Genomic DNA, 19793 nt, shown 5'->3' on the forward strand with positions numbered 1-19793 from the left:
CAGCCATATACTGTTTTGATGAACTCTAGTTCTGATGTTAAAAAATGTGTAAATGATATGCTTGCATCGGTTTGAGAGCTTGGTCTCTCTAGGAATGGGGTTGGGGGGTGGACAAGATCAAAGGGAAAAACAGAAGAAATGGTTTTAAGGAGAAAATCAACAACCATTAGAACATCCTAATACAGGACAATATTCTCCAGTACTTCTCCATCTAAGGGAGCCTGTAAACGTGACCTTCACAAAGGAGAAGGCATCTAGAGGCTCACCTGTGGCCGATCATCCCCAAAGAGCACCAGCTCCGACTGTGAAAGGCCCCTCGTGGACAGCCTGGATCTACATTTCTATTTCTTACCTGCAAAGTGGTGCTCTGATCTGAGAAGGGAGAACTGAAGAAGGTAGTGACGATGCTCATGACGATTTCAGTCACGTACTTCTCCAAAACCGAGTCCGCATGCTTCCTGTCACTTGTGTTGTTGCAGGCCTGGAAGACAGGTGGATGCCTCAACGTTACATCAAAACGCCGCACCAGTTGTGCAATTAAGAAATCAGTGTCTTCTCCTACTAATTACCCCTACAATGACAGGTAAAAGCCTGCAGATCAATATTTCTCCTATTAAGAGATAACGAATAAAACAAATTATGGAAAAAGAAGATTACTCAGCTATCATGGTAGAGAATCACAAAACATTAAAATTGGGACCTACCAGGCCATTTCTTCCAACTTGCTACTCCTGAATGGCAAGTCTAAAATGCCAAAGGAGCAGTGAAAGCATGGTAACTACAGGTGTTAATATTTTTCCTTGAAAGTATACTTCTCTCCTGGGTAAGCTATTCATTTGCTCTAGGCCATGGATTCCTAACCCATAAAACCTAGAGAGTCAATGATATCATTGAAGTCCTCCGTGCCTAATATTCTAAAATTCTACAGTGAATGTTCTCCCATTCAATAAGCATTTTACTGATATACAACATTTTTCAAAAGAGTGTGATTTGTAATTCCAAATTGCTGACTATACAGGTTCTGGGGAGAGGCAGGAAATTTGATTTCACCTATCCTCAACCTAATTTTTTTTAATTTTTATACTTGCATTGCTGCTTTTTTTTTTTTTTTACATGGGCAGGCACCGGGAAACGAACCCAGGTCCTCTGGCATGGGAGGTAAGCATTCTTGCCTGCTGAGCCACCACGGCCTGCCCTCCTCAACTTAATTTTGCAACTTGGAATAGGATTAGCCATTTAGAAAAATAGGTTTAAAAATACATTTTTAAAAATCAAGCTTTATTAGCAGACTACCATGTTCTGAGCTCAATACAGACCACTTTGAGGACACGTTCACACAATGAAATTAGTAATTGGTTTTACAGCATTTCTGAACAATTTAATGTAGGGGTTGGCAAAGTAAGGCCCAGTGGTCCGGCCTGGGGCCTGATGTTTTAAATAAAATTTTAATGGAACACAGCCACGCCCTTTCTCTCACACACTGCCATGGCTACGTTTGCACTACAGACACCAAATGGTCCCTACAGCCAGACATATTTACTATCTGACCCATTACAGAAAACTTTGCTGAGCCCTGATTTTAAAAAACAAAAGCAGGCCTCCCATTCCAAGTCCAAAGCCATGGACAAATGGGATTAAAAGCCTGGGAGGGGTCTCAGATAAATAGCAACCAGATCGGTAACGTTAACACCTGAATATCATTTAATACAGTACTTGGTTAGAAGGCAAGTAAGTTCTTACATGCCAGTAATTACACAGGCAGGCAAAAAACATCACACTCTATGATTCTAAAATGTACTTAAAAAAAAAATGTGTCTGATGCTCCTTTTATCTACAGTATGGACAGATGAGTAAAACATATGGGTTAAAAATAAATAAGAGGGGAACAAATGTTAAAATTAAAAAATGTATAAATTGGGTAGATGGAAATACGAGTGGTCAATGGGGGTATGGTATGTATGAGTTTTTTCGTTTTATTTCTTTTTCTGGAGTGATGCAGATGTTCTAAAAATGATCACGGTGATGAGTATACAACTGTGTGATGACACTGTGAGCCACTGATTGCACACCATGTATGGAATGTTTGTATATTAAGAATGTATGTGCTTATATGTTGTTTTATCAATAAATTTTTTAAAAAATGCATTTCTGAAAGTGGGAGACATCTCACAATTATCCTCTGAAGAACCTTATCATCTGCCACTCCCACTAGACGCCCCCAAATCCACCACTGCAAAACCCATACTGAACCCATGGTGTGCTCTGTTATATGCAGCAGGGTTGTGGCTTTGGAATGGGTATCAAGCTCAGCGCTCAAGTGAATTGAAGTCCAACCCGAATGCTGGGCAAGGGAAGCCACAGACGGAAGGGAAAGTGCTTTTGCAGACTCCTCAGCACCAGGCTGCGGGAGATAAAGGCTCACGCTCAGGAAGGTGTCCTTCAAGGAAAGGACATATTATCAAGGAAGAGAAAACGCTGTAAATCTGATGCTAACACATCCCAGGTTATCATCCACATATCAATCCATGGGGTGAATGAAATACAAGCCAGAAATAATCTTCTTCCCCGAAGTTTGAAGAACCACATCTGCCTCTTCGTGCCAGGAATTAGAGTTCAAATTATGATACCATCTCCTTTACATCTGCATGGTGATATTAAATCATCACACACACATTTTGATTCTGCCCCCTTAATTCCAGAAACCCTTACCCGGCAGATGTCTACAAGGAAATTCTCGAACAATTTCCACATGTGATTGCTGGTGTAAATCTCCTTCATTTCCACCTCGGTATCCACATAGCAGTGATTCAGGAAGTTAATGTACGCAATTTTAACCTGGAAGATAGAAACACGCTTTTCTAAAAAAACAAGGTGGTACATGTGGTATTGATCAGCTGCCTCATCTTTATAGTGAGAAGGGTGGACCAGATAGTCATTCTATCCAGTGGGTCTATGAACTCGCCAGCTTTAATTTCTATGATTTTTTTAAATATTCAAAATTAACAATTGTAAAATTAAAAATACATAATTTTTGGAAGAGAATATTTTCAAGATCTCAAGGGAAAGAATGATACAGAGACTCTAAGCATAGAGAAGTTAGACTTTACACTAAAATGAAGAATTTCTCTTCATGTAAAGACACCATAAAGTACAGTAAAAAAAAATGTTCTTTCACGTATTTTAACAAATGTACCACACTAATGCAAGGTGTTGATAATGGGGTAGCATATGGGAACTCTGTATTTTCTGCATGATTTTTCTATAAACCTACAACTTCTCTAATAGAAAAAAAATACCACTAAAAGAGTGAAAAGCATGGATTGGGAGAAGATATTTGCAATACATTTAACGCAGGAAGAACTTCTACAGATCAGTGCAAATAAGATGAACACCCCAAAAGAAAAAGTAGGTAAAAAAAAAAAAAAAAGATCAATTTCTTTTAGAAGGACTATCAAAAGTCCTACACACACACGCAAAGACACAGAAGGGACATTAAGGACATAGAAATTAAACCAATATGAGGTACCACTGTACAACCACCGGACTGTCAAAAATTGGTAAAGGGTCTGATGAGATCCAGCTTTGGCACGGTTGTGGAGTAACGAGAGCTCTGGAGGGAGGAGGGATGGAAACTGGAATAACTGTGTTGGAAAAAGGCATGGTATTATCACCTCAAACTGAAAAAACACACACCCCATAAGCCGGCACTTTCACTTCTAAGTGCTCTAAAGAAACTTGGTCATGTGTGGGCCGGGACATACACCTGGGCCCTTATAGCCAAAAGCTGGAAGCCAATGAGATTGGCTTCATCAACAGAACAGAAAATCACATTATGATGCAAAGATAAGCTGGGAGGGAAAACAGATATAGCTACATAGCTACATGTATCAAGATGGATGAATCTTAACAACCTAAAGTTGAATTTAAAAAGAGAAAAACAACACAAAAAGTTCAGAAACTAGCAAATTAAGCTATATTTTTTAGGGATGTATAAAGAAAAGCAATTATGGGATGTCCATGAAAGTCAGCCCACAGTAACCTGCAGGAAGGAGCCCCTCGTAGGGGGTGGGTGACTGGGAAAGGACAGCAGGAGAGGTCTGTGGCCTCGTCCCTGACCTGGGTGCTGGGGGAACAGCTGTTTCCTTTATAATTATTCTTATGCTATACAGTTAAGATTTCCGTACTGTTTTAGATTTAGGCTGCATTTCAAATAAAGAAAGGCTAAAAGACAAACTAATACTAAACCTCCTATACCCATAATATAAGAACTGCTAATTCAAACTACTGTGAAATACTGTTTTCATCTAACAGATTTACAAGAATCCAAAAGTTCGATAACATACTGCATGGATAAGGCAGTGAGAAAACAGGAAATATCATTTTTTTATTTACTAAGATTTACTTCAATAATTCACTATATTATTACAAATTAGTTCAACAGTCACAGGGACAGGCATGGTACATCTGAACAATGGAATTTTATACGACTATGAAAAAGGAATGTGCACTCTCTATGGACTGATGGGGAAAGGAGTTAGAGTGTTAAGGTTCAGAATAGTGTACCTAGAATACTACTTTTTGTGTTAAAAAGGGAGAGGGTCAAGTATATGCATTTGCATTCGTTCATATACAAAACTCTGGAAAGATCTAGAATATAATAAATGCTTTTATCTGGAGCAGGGGTGGGTGTAAATTAGGAGACTTTCCATGGTTGACCCCTTTATAGTTTATTTATATTTGAACCATATGACTATATTAACTTTTCAAAAAACATTTATCTAAAAACACAGGAAATAGTATATATTTGATATATAATACACATGCTATTTATATTATATAAATATATTTAGTTTAAAATACAAGCTAATAGCATATATTTTTAAACATACAAGGATAAAATATATACTACATATAACCCATTCTAAATTAAGTAATGTATATAAATAGGGGAAAAGAAAGCATGAACAGATTTACTTCAAAAACTTAATAGCTTATGGAAATTGGAATATCACGGGCTTTGGAACTACAGACCACTTTTATTTTCTTATAGATTACCTCTAGCTCCTAAATTTTCAATAAAGATCTATTATTTTTGTAGTAAGAGTTTTCTTTTTGAAGAATAAACTTATTTATGAGTCTTCCCTTCATATAAACTATATCTCAACACACTCAACCTAATTTCCAAGAAGTTCATTTAAGTCAAACCCTCTTTAACAGGTCAAAATAGTTCCACAGATCTGAAGAACTGAAATGATATTCCACCCTTTTTTTTTTTTCAGGTGCACGGTCTCCGGCATGCAAAGCGAGCATTCTACCCCGAACCACTCGTGCACCCTCCACTCTAAAGGAGACAGAAGGAAAGACGGATTTCCCTCCACACTCCCTTCACACATAACCAAGGTGCAAGAAAATACTGCTTCAGCAAACTGGAATCTCACGGCAGAGTGAGCTGTGGTTCTCAGAGCTCGGCTGAGGCCCCAAACGTGTCCCACGCTGCACAAGGGGAGCGACAAGCAGGTGCAGCCCCGGCCCCGGGCTCCCTCACCTCGGGGATGCAGTCCTCATGCGTCACCACGCGGACGATGTCATCGAGTGGAAGCAGGGAATTGCACTTGATCTCCGTGTAGACATTTTTGCCCTCCGTGCACACAGCCAAGAGCTCGACCAAGTGGATGTGGTACATGAGAGGGCTGTTCTCGTCCATTCTGTCTCGCTCCGACCTCATCATCTGGATCAGAGTCTGGAAAGAGGCTCGGTCATTGTAGAACACAAGGACGTCCTCTCCTGAGTTGACCAGCTACAAAAAGAACGGGGCTTGTTTATAGTAAAAGACAGCAGGGGGTGGGGCGGTGGGGGACTGGCACAGAAAAGGTAGCAAAATCTACTCTCAGAGAAACAGCAACATTCTACCTTCTATCCTCTAAAATAGTTTCATCCAGATTACTAAATTCATCTAGATTTTATTCATTTATATTACTAACCCACTGAAAATACTCAGTACCATAATTTTAACCCAAAGATATAGAAGTACCGCAGTGGTCTTAAAACTTATTGGTGGAAGGAAAAATCTGCATATGAGCATTCATCTATCAAGTGGAATTATAGATTGCAAGTTTATAGCTGAAAATTATTTGCAAGCTTAATAAAGAAGGCTATGACTTTTCTTTTTAAAAATGTGTCTTTCTTGTATGCTTTATAAAGATCCCCTCTTACAACTCGCTCATAAATTGTCTTATTTCTTTCATCACATATTATCTTTTTCTAATTAAGATATACCTTCCTTTCAACCCTCACCGTCAAAAAGTCCAGGTATTCCTAGTCAGGAGTTGCCCCAAGGACTGTGACTTCTCAAAAATCAATCAAGGAATAAATCAACTTTAGCAATGAATGAAATACAAAAGATAAAAAAGGGGGGGGGATGGGGGGGTGTGCAGAACTCAAAATAAGTATGGTCAATATTATTTACTTAATAACAACTAACCATTAGGAGCCCTAATTATGTGCCAGATACCTAACCTCACTCTGCCTCAGTTTCTTGATCTGTAAAAATGAGGACAAACATAATACATATCTTACAGTGCTGTCATGAAGATTAAATCAATCATTATACATAAGGTACTTAGAACAGTGTGCAGAGTATGGTAATATGGTAGCTTTCCAGTAAATGTGATCTATTGCTGTCATCATTATCTCATTTAGTCCTCCTATCAACTCTTTCGGGTTAATATTGCTTTACTGTCATTTTACAGAAAAGCATACTGAAAGTTAGAGAGGCCAAGTAACACATCCCAAGTCACACAGCCAATAAATGGCACAACCATTTGTATCCTGTGTTGAGCCAGCTCTCTTCATGACACTACACTATCCCTCACTGGAGTCGAATACGTAGGCAGGATAATAAATCCAACCCTTAGGTAGATTAACATATGAGTTTTTTTTTTAACTGAAAGGATTCAACTGAGCATATCTGGAAGTAAAAGTCAGGTCTGCGGTAGAGCGAGCCTTCCTTACTGGAATCACCATGAGTGAGATGCTGACTCTTCACAAAGAATCAAGTGCTTCCCTTGTTCCCACTGACTGGTTTCTCCTCGTGAATGATCAAGTAACAACATTTCTATCTAATTAATTTGGCAAACAATTAGGAAAAAGCCACATAACCCTTAAAGAAAGGAAGCAGTTCTGGCTCCCTGGCTTCTACCCACATTTAAGCTCCATTCACTATTTCAGTTCATTGTTCCTCCTTTTTTCCTCCCTCTTAAAGCATCTAAGCCAAATGTCCTTAAAATAAATAGATGTGCAGTGATGAAAAATCAGATCAGACTTCTACCCATATCTACAGGTTTGCAAACATGAGCTCTCTCTCTCACACACACACAAATTACTCTCTGCCCTTCCATAAGTTCCCAGGAGAGGGTGTGCATTCATGCAGCTAAAGATGAATTCATTTGAAAATTTCTAAGAACACCAGAGGAAGATGTATAGAAACACAGAGTTGTCACCTCAGCCATGACCATGTCTTGGCATTTTTTAATAAATTTCCCTTCCGCCTTGACAATCGTCTGCAAGAACTTGATATACTGGACATTTCGGCCATGAGTCTCAATGCAGTGAACAAAGTGCTGCACGACTCTCTCGTTGATCTCACTGCAGAGCTGGAAGTTGTTCATGAAAATGTGCTGCATCGTTACCGCCTCCAGGATCTGGCACAAGTGAGAGAACAAGAGCACAGAGAAATGGTCAAAAGGAAGACACAGCAGAGTGTAGACAGAGAAGAAGAGGAATCCACTAATAAGCAGAGAGACTGTCCCCATTCTCACTTCTGTACTCCCTTCTTCTGAGTAAATTTTCAATGACATAAACACATAGGAAAGTGCACAAATCCTTAATATCTTTCTAGATGGACTGCAGAGGGAACAACAGCACCCAGAACAAGAGCTCACCCTCACAGCCTCCCCGTTTCCCCTAACCGAACTGCTACTTTTGACTTCTCCAGCCTTTGCTGGTTCTTGAACCCAGGCACTCTTGCACATCTGGAGTTTTCTGTTCAACATGACATTTGTGCGATGCATCCATGTTGCTGCATGTACAGTACTGTGTTCACTATCCCTGGTATACTTTATATATACCCCATTACACGAACAGGCCACACTGTATTTCTCCATCCTCCTACTGATGGGCATTTGGGGTAGCATCGTTTTAGAAAGTAGTGGTGATATCCATGTTACAAACATGACAGATAGTGCTGCTCTGAATATTCTTGTTCATCCCTCCGGTAAACTTAAATCAACACATCTCTGCTGGACTGATACCAGAGCAGGGTCACAGACTACCAAGATGTATGGCTTTAGAAGATACATCAAACAGCTTTTCAAAGGTGTTAGCAACAATTTACATTCTCATTGATTAACATTCTACATTGCAGCTACTCTATATCCTTGCCAAAACTTAGTACTGTCAGCCTTTTTCATGTTAGTCACATTTCACTGTAGCTTTACTTTGCATTTCTCCAATAACTAATCATGGTCAACCCCTTATCACTAGACCATTTTGGATATCCTCTACTATGGAGTGTCTGCTCTAGATTTTGGCTCATTTGAAAGAGTTGCCTTTATCCTTTTTTGACTTGAGTTTTCTATTTATTTTGGATATGATTTCTCGTACTTTCTGGCTTGCCTTTAGATCCCCTTAGTAGCACGATTTGATGAGGAGAAGTTCGTAGTTTTAAAGGAGTACAATTGGTCAACATTTTCCTTTATAATCAGTGCTTTTTGTGTGCAGATTAAGAAAATTTCAAGATATTCCCATGTTGTCTTCTGGAAGCTTTAATATGAATTCAATGTTTGGTGTAAGGTAGGGGGCTATAAATTTTTTTATCTTTGCACTTTCTCTTTTTCATAATAAAGAGGGATTGCCCTACGACCCAGTTTTTCTCCTTCTGGAATGCTCTAGCAGTACTGCTGAGTAAGTATATGTGCATGTACAAGGAAGTGCTTTGTAGTATTGTTTAAAGAGTTAAAAACTAGACATAGCCTAGCCATCATCAATATGGAAACAGCTAAAAAGCATGAATTTTAGCCAGTTTCCTTGATGCCAAGTAGTCACTGAAAAGAATGAGAAAAATCTATATCTGTGACTTGCAAAGACAACACATCACAGTGTATTAAGTGAAAAAAACACAATGTGGTGTGTGCATTTTTTCTTTAAAAAATGTACAATGTATATTTAAAATATTTAAAAGATAAAATACAACACAGATATCTATTATATGAGCATATTATTTATTTCTATAAACACAGAAAAAACTTATGCAAGGATGTACCCTTTAATGGACATGATCTCAGGAGGATGTAGTTGGACAGTGAAACTTAGCACTTTGGTATTGCTTAAGCTTGATTCCATGAGGAATTTTATTAGGAAAAAATATATATCTTACCTTGTCCCTACCCACTTTCTCCCTCCTTCCCCTCACATTTCCTCTCCAAAAGATGGAGAATATTTACGTGCTCCTGAGAGTTGATCAAAATATTCCCCTTTGGAATGAATATTGTGTTACAACAAGTTCCAGAAGCTATAACAGCAAAAGAACAAGTTGTTCCTCTTCTCTCTTTCCCACCCTCCCCTCCCCACAGACTTCCAGACAGACCTCAGGTCTTACCCCAGGGTTGAGAAACAGGTTTATGTGTTTGTGTAGCAAAGCTTGATTTTGCTGGTTGCCTGCACAGAAATTCTGCAAAAATTCATGAGCCAGCCTCATTATCTCCTGCATCTTGGTATCTTCAGCCTGTGTGGAAAGAAACAGATGAGAACGGGTTGAAAACAGGGCTGTAGTAAAACCAGAGAAAGGACCGGTCTCTGGGCCAGGAGACCTAGATCTGTTACAGCTCCATCACCCACTAAGAACCGTGGGCTCCACGAGGTGTTTCGTGAGGGTCTGCTGGGTGTATTGACCGGCTGTGCTGCTGACTCTAAAAATAACCAAGTAACTTCTTTACGTCTTATGATAAAAAGGAATACTCGCTCAATATCCTGGGCAAAAGTGAAGATTTTATCCAGGAAAAAAACAATACAGATGCTAACAGAGAGTGAGCGCTAATAGAAAGCCTGTGGGATTCTATACTGGTGACAAGAGCCGGCAAAAGAAGCATGCACACCCCAATCTCACACACACTCACACACACACACACTCACTCCTCCGCCCTCCACCCCAGCCCCAGGCTTCTGAAAACAGAACTGACAGCAGAGCAGGAGCCATCTCCCGCACTGGTGGTGAACCATCATCTCACCAGCTCTCTGGCTCACTTTTTAAGTTACCCAGCCTCTTGACACATTAACCCTGGGCAGCAGATAACAAGGCAAAGTGAAAATCTCCTCAGATTATAAATTACAGCACTCTGTCTGCCGTAACTCCTTTCCTTGTCATCTCAGAGACATTTCTGAACCTAACACTCAGTTTTCCCATCTGCAAAATGGGAACTACTGCCATATGGGTTGATTAGGTACCTCTCACATGCAAGATTATGTGATTCTCATTTCATATATTAACATATATACTTAATAAATTAAACATTACCAGGGGCTAGGGCAAGGAAGAGAATGAGGAGTAAATGCATCCAGAGTTTGTGTTTGGGGTGATTAAAAAGTTTTGGTATTGGATGGGGTGATGGTAGAACAATATTGTGAATAAATTAACACCACTTAAAAAATGGTTAAATGGCAATTTTTATGTTATTTATATTACCCTCCAAACTAAAAAAATACTCAGTATTTGTAAAGAGATGCCCCATAATGAGGCAATTACATAGAAGCAATTGCCATTTTGCCTAACTCTAAATAAGCAACCATTTAAAATAGTAAAAGAGGAATAAGAATCCCTAAAACGGAACATTATCCCTCATATCCATAGAGCCCACAATAGTCTTCACACATCTTTTCACATAGAACAGCTCACTTCAGAGACAGGAAAATGAATCGATAAGGAATGCAGGCCCTGCAGCCAGGCTGCTAGTTCTTATCCCAGAGAAACAACCTCTCAGCCGTGTGACCCTGCTCAGGGTACTTAACCTCTCCATGCCTCAGTTTCCTTATCCATAAAATGGAGATAATGAAAGTACATACTTCATGCAGTTGTTTTAATACTAAATGAGAAAATTTACCTCAAGTGCTTAGAGGGAAATAAATAAACGTTACTTACTGGTTCAGGGATCAGCAAACTTTATTTTCCTAAAGGGTCAGATAGTAACTATTTTAGATTTTGCAGGTCAAAAGGCAAAATTGAGGATGTTATGCAGGTATCTAGATAACTAATAAATATGCAACTATTTAAAAATGTGAAAAACATTCTTAGCTCTTGTGCTGTACAAAAAACAGGCAGCAGGCTAGATTTCAATCACAGGCTAGAGTTTGCTGACTAGAGACTATACAATAACCCCACAGAGCAAACAAGGCACGTTTCTCAGAACAGCTGACAGCTTTGGCAATCAAACAAAAACAGGAGAATTAAGGAGGTGACTAACAACAAGTACAAGCACAAAAGAGCAGGTATCCCATTCTGTCTCTCCTTACTAAGGTGAGTGGCCAGCCTGCCGGCTCTATCTAGGAAATGTGAGGGCTTGTATAAGTTCTGTATTCTTTCATTTCTTCTGCCATAAAAAGGAACCTGCCTATGCCCAAACTAGCTAAAGAGCCTATGTCCTTTAAGGTGGGTTTTCTTTTACAAGGCAAGCAAACTCTAAAGACAGCCTAAGAGATAATGTGTTGGTAGGACTCACTCCACCATCCTCACACACTGAGATGTCTGTGCCCATGCAGACACAAATAAAGCACACACTCAGTCATTCACAAACACACACAATGTTTTCTGTCTTTGAGCTAACCATTCCAGCCGAATCCAGTTGCCTATAAATTACCGTAACACTGCTCTCTCATATAGAGAATACATGTCTCTCATTTAGAAACTTGTGACATTGTGAGACAAAACTGTGGTCAAGCAGCTCCTGACATCCCTGACGCACACAGAGGTAGATTAGTTTGCTGGTGCTAGCCCGAATGCTGGACAAAGTTTGGGTGCATGCACAGCTGCATTAACGTCCAGTTAGTTAAGCACCTCAACTATTAGATGGATTTAGCTGGCATATCTGTGTCTACTGCAAGACCCAAGACGTATGATTCACAGGACTGAGCAGGAGGTGCCTCTGAGGAATTTCCTGAAGTGTCTGGGGCCCTGGCTCCAAGGCGGAGCAGAACCAGCTCCTCTACATGTAGCTATTCCTTCTGGGCAAGTTTCTGCGCCGCTTGGGCACAGTTTTCTAACCTAAAATGGGGCCAATAACTGCCAGCAGGTGCACTGGTCTGGAGGATGAAGCAAGCTAACGCCTTTAAAGGACTTAGCACAGAGCCTGGCACCTGGCATGTGCGCAGATGTTCTTTAGGTAATAAGCCTTCTTCAGAAGACTCTTCACTAACAACTTGGCCTCTCTGGCAATGACTGTGAATTCGAGAGAACAGAGTCTAATTCCTCAAACTCTACACCTCCCTCAGCTGCAGTTTTCTCATCAAGTGGCAGCACCACTGCCTCCCCATTGGGTTTTTGAGAGGCTGCATGGATGTTTGCAGATGCCTTGTCGGGCCACGTAGCTGTAAAACACTTCTATTCTCCTCTGTAAGTCCTACCTCCATCAACAAATGCTAACATGAGATTGTCAACAGCCCTTTTCAACATGAAAAAGTGAGAATGGGCAGAGCGCAAATACTCCTAAAGATTGGGAGAAAGTTCAAAGGAGAAGGAGGAGTTATAACAGAGAAGACAGGATTTAACAAGTGAGTATGACTGCTGACTCACTATTTCTTTTAGTCCCCAGTATTTTGGAGCAGCCAGAAGGAGAATCCTGAAATTGTGGAACAGTCACCCATACCAAACTCTAAAATCTGTTCTATAACTACTTGTCACTATGTACTTTGAAATGCATTGCTTGTTTTGTATATGTGTTAAATTTCACAATAAAAAAATGTTTAAAAAAATGCTAATGTGAAAAACTGGGAGACACAGTCTAACTTCTATCAGTAGAAATGAAGACTTAGATTAAAGTATCATCTGATTGATCCAAATACTTAACTAGTTTTTAGAACAGCAGGAAGGTCCTCGAAAGTAGGCAAGGCCCCTGTTTCCACACCCATTTTATAACTTATATTGCTTCAAGTGCTTAAGCTCATGTGCTGATATAGGTAGCTCAGTCTGTTTGAACTTTCATACAACCACAGCTGTCTCGCTTTGACGCAGCCTGGGTGGGAGTGAGGGTGAATAAATGGGCTCTTCCTACTTTACATAACCTTAAAATGGGAAGGAGATTGCTAATAGGTGATTTTTATCTTGTTTGCACGAGGTTCTGTTTTTTTCATGTAAAATTATCTGAAATTGCTTTATCAGCTCATGAGCCATATTAGCTTCATTTCTTCATCTACAATATCCCAAGGAGAAGGGTTTGGGGAAAGCCCAGGATTCGCGCCACACCTGCCCTCCCCACCTGCCCCCCACACCTGCCCTCCCCACCTGCCCCCCACACCTGCCGGCCCCACACCTGCCCCCCCACCTGCCGGCCCCACACACCTTCTCGTAGGGGATCTGCAGCAGCTCGAGCACCACAGCGTGCGCCCCCATGTTCCGCAGCAGTCGCTGCTGCTGCTTCCTGCTTTTCCGGACCGAGGCACTCTCCTGGACACACAGCTTGCTAAGGCGAATCAATATCTGGTAGAAAGAAAGAAATCAACTTTGGAGAACTTGGAACTGCCAGACTTCAAGGAGTGGTAGGGCAGCACAGCAAAGAGGATCACAGTACAAATAAAAATCTCAAACAAGAGAAATCCCTCAGGTGCACAGTTATCCCTGCTGACTGCATCCAGGCAAATCCATGTAAGACTAAGACAATGTCTTCCAGACTGAGCAGTGGGTTAGGGTTTCAACAACAAGAGGGGAGTTTCAGATGGAGCACCCAAAAAGGTAGCATGTGACATACTTGCTAAGGACTTGAAACAGTTTCCTCTGTGGTAAAAACCACAGAGGTCCCAAACTCCCAACTCCGAAGCACCCTGTGCAGCGATTTCTAAACAACTGCAGCTCTCATTGGGGGATAACAAATTCTGAGCATTGCAATCGACCTCTATGACTCTACCATCTAAGCTTTCGTTCAGGTGCAAACCTGCAGAAGTAGGCAGCTCTGGCTGCACTGGATGGGTAATGAAATGGGGCACACAGTGAGTGGTAGGCTGAATTCAAACCCAGATCCGGCAAAGAAAACCCACGGATTTAACCTCTAAGCTCTACCCTCTCCCTAGTCAATTTTACATAAAATTAAAAAGAAAGCAGGAAAAGACAATGTCTGTACCTCTGACTTGACTATTACCAATAGCAGCTCCTTAGAGACTCAATAAAGAAATAACCAAGGCAGTGAGAAGCAGGAAAAGCACGGGGAAGGACTTACCTCTTTCACCACCCTGTAGTTGTAGCTGCTGGTACTTTCATGCTTTTGCGACTTGTTATTACCCTCCTAGGGACCAAAACAAACATAACCAGTTTGTATAACTCTTGTGCTCCTGACCCTTTTTTAGCAGCACCTTCATGAAGGCACAGGAGCTTTGCACTATTTTCCAAAGGTCATGCTAGCTTTACACCCAAGTCATCTACTTGCGCGCATCAACTCTCTTCCAGCTAACAGTATTTCATGGGGAGGACAGTGGGTTGGGATATGGGTTAAGCATTGGATTTCCCCAAGCAGGTCTTTAGGGAAAATCTGGTGCTAATTCACTGAACATCTAAGTCTATAGAACATGGTCCAACAGGGCAAGGAGACAGAGTCAAACTTCAGCTTTAACATCTACAGCTATCCAGGTTGTTTAACGAGCAGATCCCTTAGGAATAAATAAAGCCCATCCCATCATCTTCTTTGATATCTAAAACCAAAGCTCCTGCTTCAAGGAGCTCATCTTGCTCCTTGGGCCGCGTAACTTGTGTATCACTCACCTCTGTTTTCTTATGTTCGTTTTCACCAGATGCCCCATCCATGGCCTCGTCGGGGCCCTGCCCCTTGTAGACCCACAGCTCTGACTTCTCCACAATGGACCTCAGTTGGTCCAAGTCTTGTCTGATCTGTTTGTAGTTGTCAACGTCTTGGCTGGTGACGAGCAGCTGGACCTTCAAGGACACAACCCATCAGTTGCACGCAACAGCCTCTTTGACAGACCACCCCACCACGTGCCGCCTGAGCTACCTGCTTGAAGGCCTGGAGCACCTCCTGCCTCTGACTGAAGTGCCGGAAGAGCAGCTGCAGGGCCCCCGACACCAGAGGCGGGTAGTCGTGCATCGTCAGATGGAGCAGGACGCGGAGGAAAGTTCTGCCACCGTGATCATCCAAGTCCAGGGGGGTGTTCTCCTCACTGGAAGGACAGGGCACAAGGAGACCATGTGAATCTCAAGAGCCCTTCTGCTCTCACGCAGGTTGCGCCCAGATGCATATCAGCTGGTTAGATTTTTAACACTATTCTACTTTATGCAACTTGACTTTTAATGGGCTCCTTTAAAGATATAATCTTCACACTATACTATGAAGTAAGGAGACGGCTAAGGTGTCACCAGTGTTGAATCTGAAACAAAAGCCCCCATCTTCCCACAGTGACGGGACTGGCACCAGCTTCCCAGGTTAGGGTGGTGTCCTGTGGTCTGAGCATGGTAAACAGTTGCGGTTCTCAAGTTACTAGCTCATTTTTATTTAAGGTGTTGCAATTCAGTGCTTATCCAATAATCTTTGATGAAAGATAAGCTTTTTTTAATTTCCAATCTCTAACAGACTGATATTCTTGATCTAGTCCCAATTCGATGAGAAGAGTTCACTAATGCACTAGGGCCTTGGCAATATCAAATAGCCAGAAAAATAGCCAAACTCTTACTCTCACGTTCTGACCTTACCTTGTCACAAACTGGTAGCAAACAGTTTAGTCTCTTGGACCCCACTCTGAGGAACACTGTTATGAACCATTATAACTACATGTTCTTCAAACCGGAATTAATCAACATATTATCAAATGATATCTCTTTGTCTATGTGCAGTGGTTTGGTACTGTATGTATCCCAGAAAAGTATGTTCTTAAAGTTAATCCATCCCTGTGGGTGTGAACCCAATCGTAAATAGGATCTTTTTTTTTTTTTTTTAAAGAGAGAGGGAGGAAGGGAAGGAAAGACAGAGAAGGAAGGAAGGAAGGGAGGAAGAAAGGGAAACATCTTTAAACATTTTCTTGTTTTTATTATATTTTGTTTGTTTGTTTGTTTTTTACATGGGCTGGGGCCGGGAATCGAACCGGGGTCCTCCGGCACGGCAGGCAAGCACTCTTGCCCGCTGAGCCACCGCGGCCCGCCCGTAAATAGGATCTTTTGATGCCACTTCAGTTAAGGCGTGACCCACTTCAATCAGGATGGCTCTTAATCCTACTGCTGGAGTACTTTATGAGCAGAATGAAATTCAGACAGAGAGAGAGAGAGAGAGAGAGAAAATACAAAGGGCATAGCCAAAAGCTGAGTATCAGTGAAGTCTGGAAGAGAAGGAGAGACCAGGAGACATGACCATGTGTCTTTCCATGACAGATAAGAACCAAGGATCACCAGCAGCCAGCCCCAGGATACTACAGCCTTTGGGGAAAAGGCATTGCCTTGACGATGCCTTGATGTGGATTTTCTCTTAGCCTCAGAGTCATAAGCTAGTAAATTCTCATCATTTAAACTGATGTATTGCATGGTATTTGCTTGAGCAGACAAGGAAACTAAAACAGTATGCTAATGTAAATTTGTGTTTTCTATGTAATTAAAAAAATAATGAGCATGTCCTGAATCACATGGCAGACCACCCCATCACTGAGCACTGCCACCCAATCATTGTGTTCATGGCTGCACTGTTCCCAGTCAGAAGAATGCCAAACGTTAAAACCTTCATAGGTGCAGGCTCACAAGAAAAATCACAAAGGGGACTTAATAGTTCAAGACCATACTCACACTCCGAGAAAGCCAAAAAAGGAGCATGATGTGCTGTGTGAGGAAAGCTTCACTGCCATACAATATGCAGGAAATAGCAGGAGGGCCAAGTCATTGCACAGTATACGTGGAAGTGTCATGCTGAGCTCAAAACACCCCGTGTAAGTTTCAGAAAAGCAACACCTTCCCTCATGATAAACCAGACTGCTAACTCAAATTGCACAGGTTTCATATCAAGTGTTGAGACAGGCTGTTAACATTGGTGGCCCCAAATGAACTGGGCCCTCTCTGTTGTCATACCCCTAGGAAGTCCCCTCCTACAATGACATTGACCTCTGCCATGTGATTTACTTTGACCAACACAACATCAGCAAACGTGATTTAAGCAGAGGTTTGATCGTTGGCTTATCCTCCTGCAGTCTTTTTCCTCTTGGAGCCGGCTGCCATGTTGTAAGAATGCCCTAACTATCCACGTGGAGAGAGAAAGACAAAAAAATGGCTCCATCCTTACAGGTTCCTACCAAGGTGTCAGGTGTGAGTTAAGTTAATTTGGATACTCCAGCCATGAATATGGATGTTCCATCTCACCAGTCACACGAGAGACCCAACTGAGACCAGCAGAACAACCATCTAGCTTAGCCCCATCCGATCCACAGAGTTGTGAGAAAGAGTAAAATGACTGTATTTTAATACATTAAGTTTTTGGCATAGTTTGTTATATACAAATAGTTAACCAAACCATGTCTGTAAACTACAAAAGCTACATGCACAGGGTGTTTTAGCCAAATTTTATGCTTGTAAGTATTTAAATCTCACAATAACATTTTAAGTCAAAATTGAACAACCTAAACTTTTAAAAATGAATTCATATATTATTCAATGTTATAAAGAATGAAAGAACAGATTGTGCTTTCTTCGTTGATGAGCCTCCAAAGAACTTAGAGCTTTGTCCTATCATGTAGCAAAAGTATATAAACATACTACAACCTCCCTCTGTTTTGAGCCCCCAGCCACTCCATTCTTTCTTTTGACTCTATTTCCTCATCACTGTAAAATATCTCATAACGTATGTATATTGGGAGACCTCCTTTAATTCCTTCTGTCTTAGGTAGAACACACACACACACACACACACCCCCACACACACACACACCCCCACTCTCAAGCTAACCAGAAAACAATGACTTGAGAATTCAAGCGTTTCAAAGAGAACATTAAAACAACCTTATCCCAAAGACTAAATATTTACTAGCATAATGAAGGAAAAGCTTTTGAGAATCATGTAAGGGCAGTCTTCCAAATCTTAGAACCACCTACAGAATAGTAACTGAAAATATACTTTCCTTCCTCCAAAGATGCCTTCTGCTTGTTCTTCAATATGTTCAAAGTCAAGAGCACCTGGAAAGTTGGAGGACATAACTTAGAAGGTATGGAATATGCTGCTGGCGAATTTACCCAAAACCTGCCCATGGTTAGCCCCAAATCTTCTGGGATTATATACTGCAAAGTCATGAAGTCAGGCCAACCCAGATCCTACTATCCAATGGCTCTGATCTGCAATGCTTCACACGCCTGCCATTTTCTACTCACCGTATGGCCACTTGTTAAACTAGAGCAATTGCCTCCTTCCAAGGAAGCCCGGGATTGTTAGGTATGGTTATTTGTTCTACCATCCTTTCCCTTGCCCTTCATCATTATTTCCAGAACAGAAAAAAACTTCTATCACAAACAAAAGTTGCCAGTGGACAATAAGGTTTCTTGGCGAGATTTTCTGTTTGTTTTGTGTGTGTGTGTGTGTGTGTGTGTGTGTGTGGTTTTTGGTACTTCTTCAGTAAATATAACACTAGAAATCTCAGCTGTCTTATGTCTTAGACACTCCAAGATGGAAGGAAGCAAGTTCTATCCCAGAAAGAATCTTTCACTTATTCCCTGCCTAAGAAGGATAATTCCCAGGATCTTGTTTTAAAACGCCATTTTTAAATGATCCTCAAAACCATTCACACATTTCACTACTCCTCGAAGAGCATTTCTAGGAGACACTGTTTGGATCCCCAGTTTTCATGAGACTCAGGTCACATTTTTTGGTTATGATCCCACCCTGGGACTACTAACCTGGTACATTACTTGGTCCTTCTTGGCTGCTGCTTCCGGAGGATGTTTCTGAGGTCTGGGAATTGCTTTCATCAAACTCCCGCTTAAATATACACAGGAGGCAGGAGATCCTATAATCCAACCTCACATTCAAAATAAACTAAAGATTCAAGTAGAAATGAAAACAGATTGGTTACATTAACAGACCACCTTTCACACTTTGCCAAGCCACGCTCTCTGACTGGGCCTGGCAGCAGCTACGTAATTTCCTTGAGCACCCAGTGAGCCAAATATTTCACTGCCATTTAAATAGCTATTTTAACTATAGCAGACCTCCATGGGGCATATCAAGCTTGCCCATAGCACCTCTCAAGTAAACTTCCGCATCCTGATAATTAATTTCACAATTGGAACTCTTGCTTCCTTCCCACTCCAAACATGATAAAACATTGCTTTATTTCAGCAAGTACTGAATGCCAACTCTGGACCTAATCCTGAGAATGACGAAGTTGGCTGCTTTTATTCTAAGAGAATTAACAGAGAAAATTTTGTTTTTACTACTAAACATGAGCTTAATTCATATTTTTTATTTCTGATCATTTCCTCTAATTTAGATGAAACCCTTGGGCTTCCTCTTCTTTCATTTCCTATACTCCCTTGTCCTCTACTCCAGCAAAGGATACCATTTCAC

The 19793-nt window shown here is 41.1% G+C and overlaps 1 protein-coding gene across 7 annotated transcripts in view; it reads right to left on the reverse strand.

Moving 5' to 3' along the window:
- ITPR1 (inositol 1,4,5-trisphosphate receptor type 1) overlaps positions 1-19793 on the reverse strand; it is a 355613-nt gene that overhangs the window by 145328 nt on the left and 190492 nt on the right. For all 7 annotated transcript variants that reach the window (XM_077116692.1, XM_077116687.1, XM_077116688.1 and 4 more), the window contains 11 exons: positions 19124-19262; positions 18355-18409; positions 15261-15426; positions 15014-15184; positions 14475-14540; positions 13604-13741; positions 9656-9781; positions 7500-7700; positions 5546-5797; positions 2710-2835; positions 353-481 (listed from right to left, as the gene is read on the reverse strand). In XM_077116692.1, the coding sequence (XP_076972807.1) occupies positions 353-481; positions 2710-2835; positions 5546-5797; positions 7500-7700; positions 9656-9781; positions 13604-13741; positions 14475-14540; positions 15014-15184; positions 15261-15426; positions 18355-18409; positions 19124-19262 (1569 nt within the window). The remainder of the gene's footprint in view (positions 1-352; positions 482-2709; positions 2836-5545; positions 5798-7499; positions 7701-9655; positions 9782-13603; positions 13742-14474; positions 14541-15013; positions 15185-15260; positions 15427-18354; positions 18410-19123; positions 19263-19793) is intronic.

The sequence above is a fragment of the Tamandua tetradactyla genome, chromosome 9 (assembly GCF_023851605.1).
Source record: "Tamandua tetradactyla isolate mTamTet1 chromosome 9, mTamTet1.pri, whole genome shotgun sequence".
Taxonomy (NCBI): domain Eukaryota; kingdom Metazoa; phylum Chordata; class Mammalia; order Pilosa; family Myrmecophagidae; genus Tamandua; species Tamandua tetradactyla.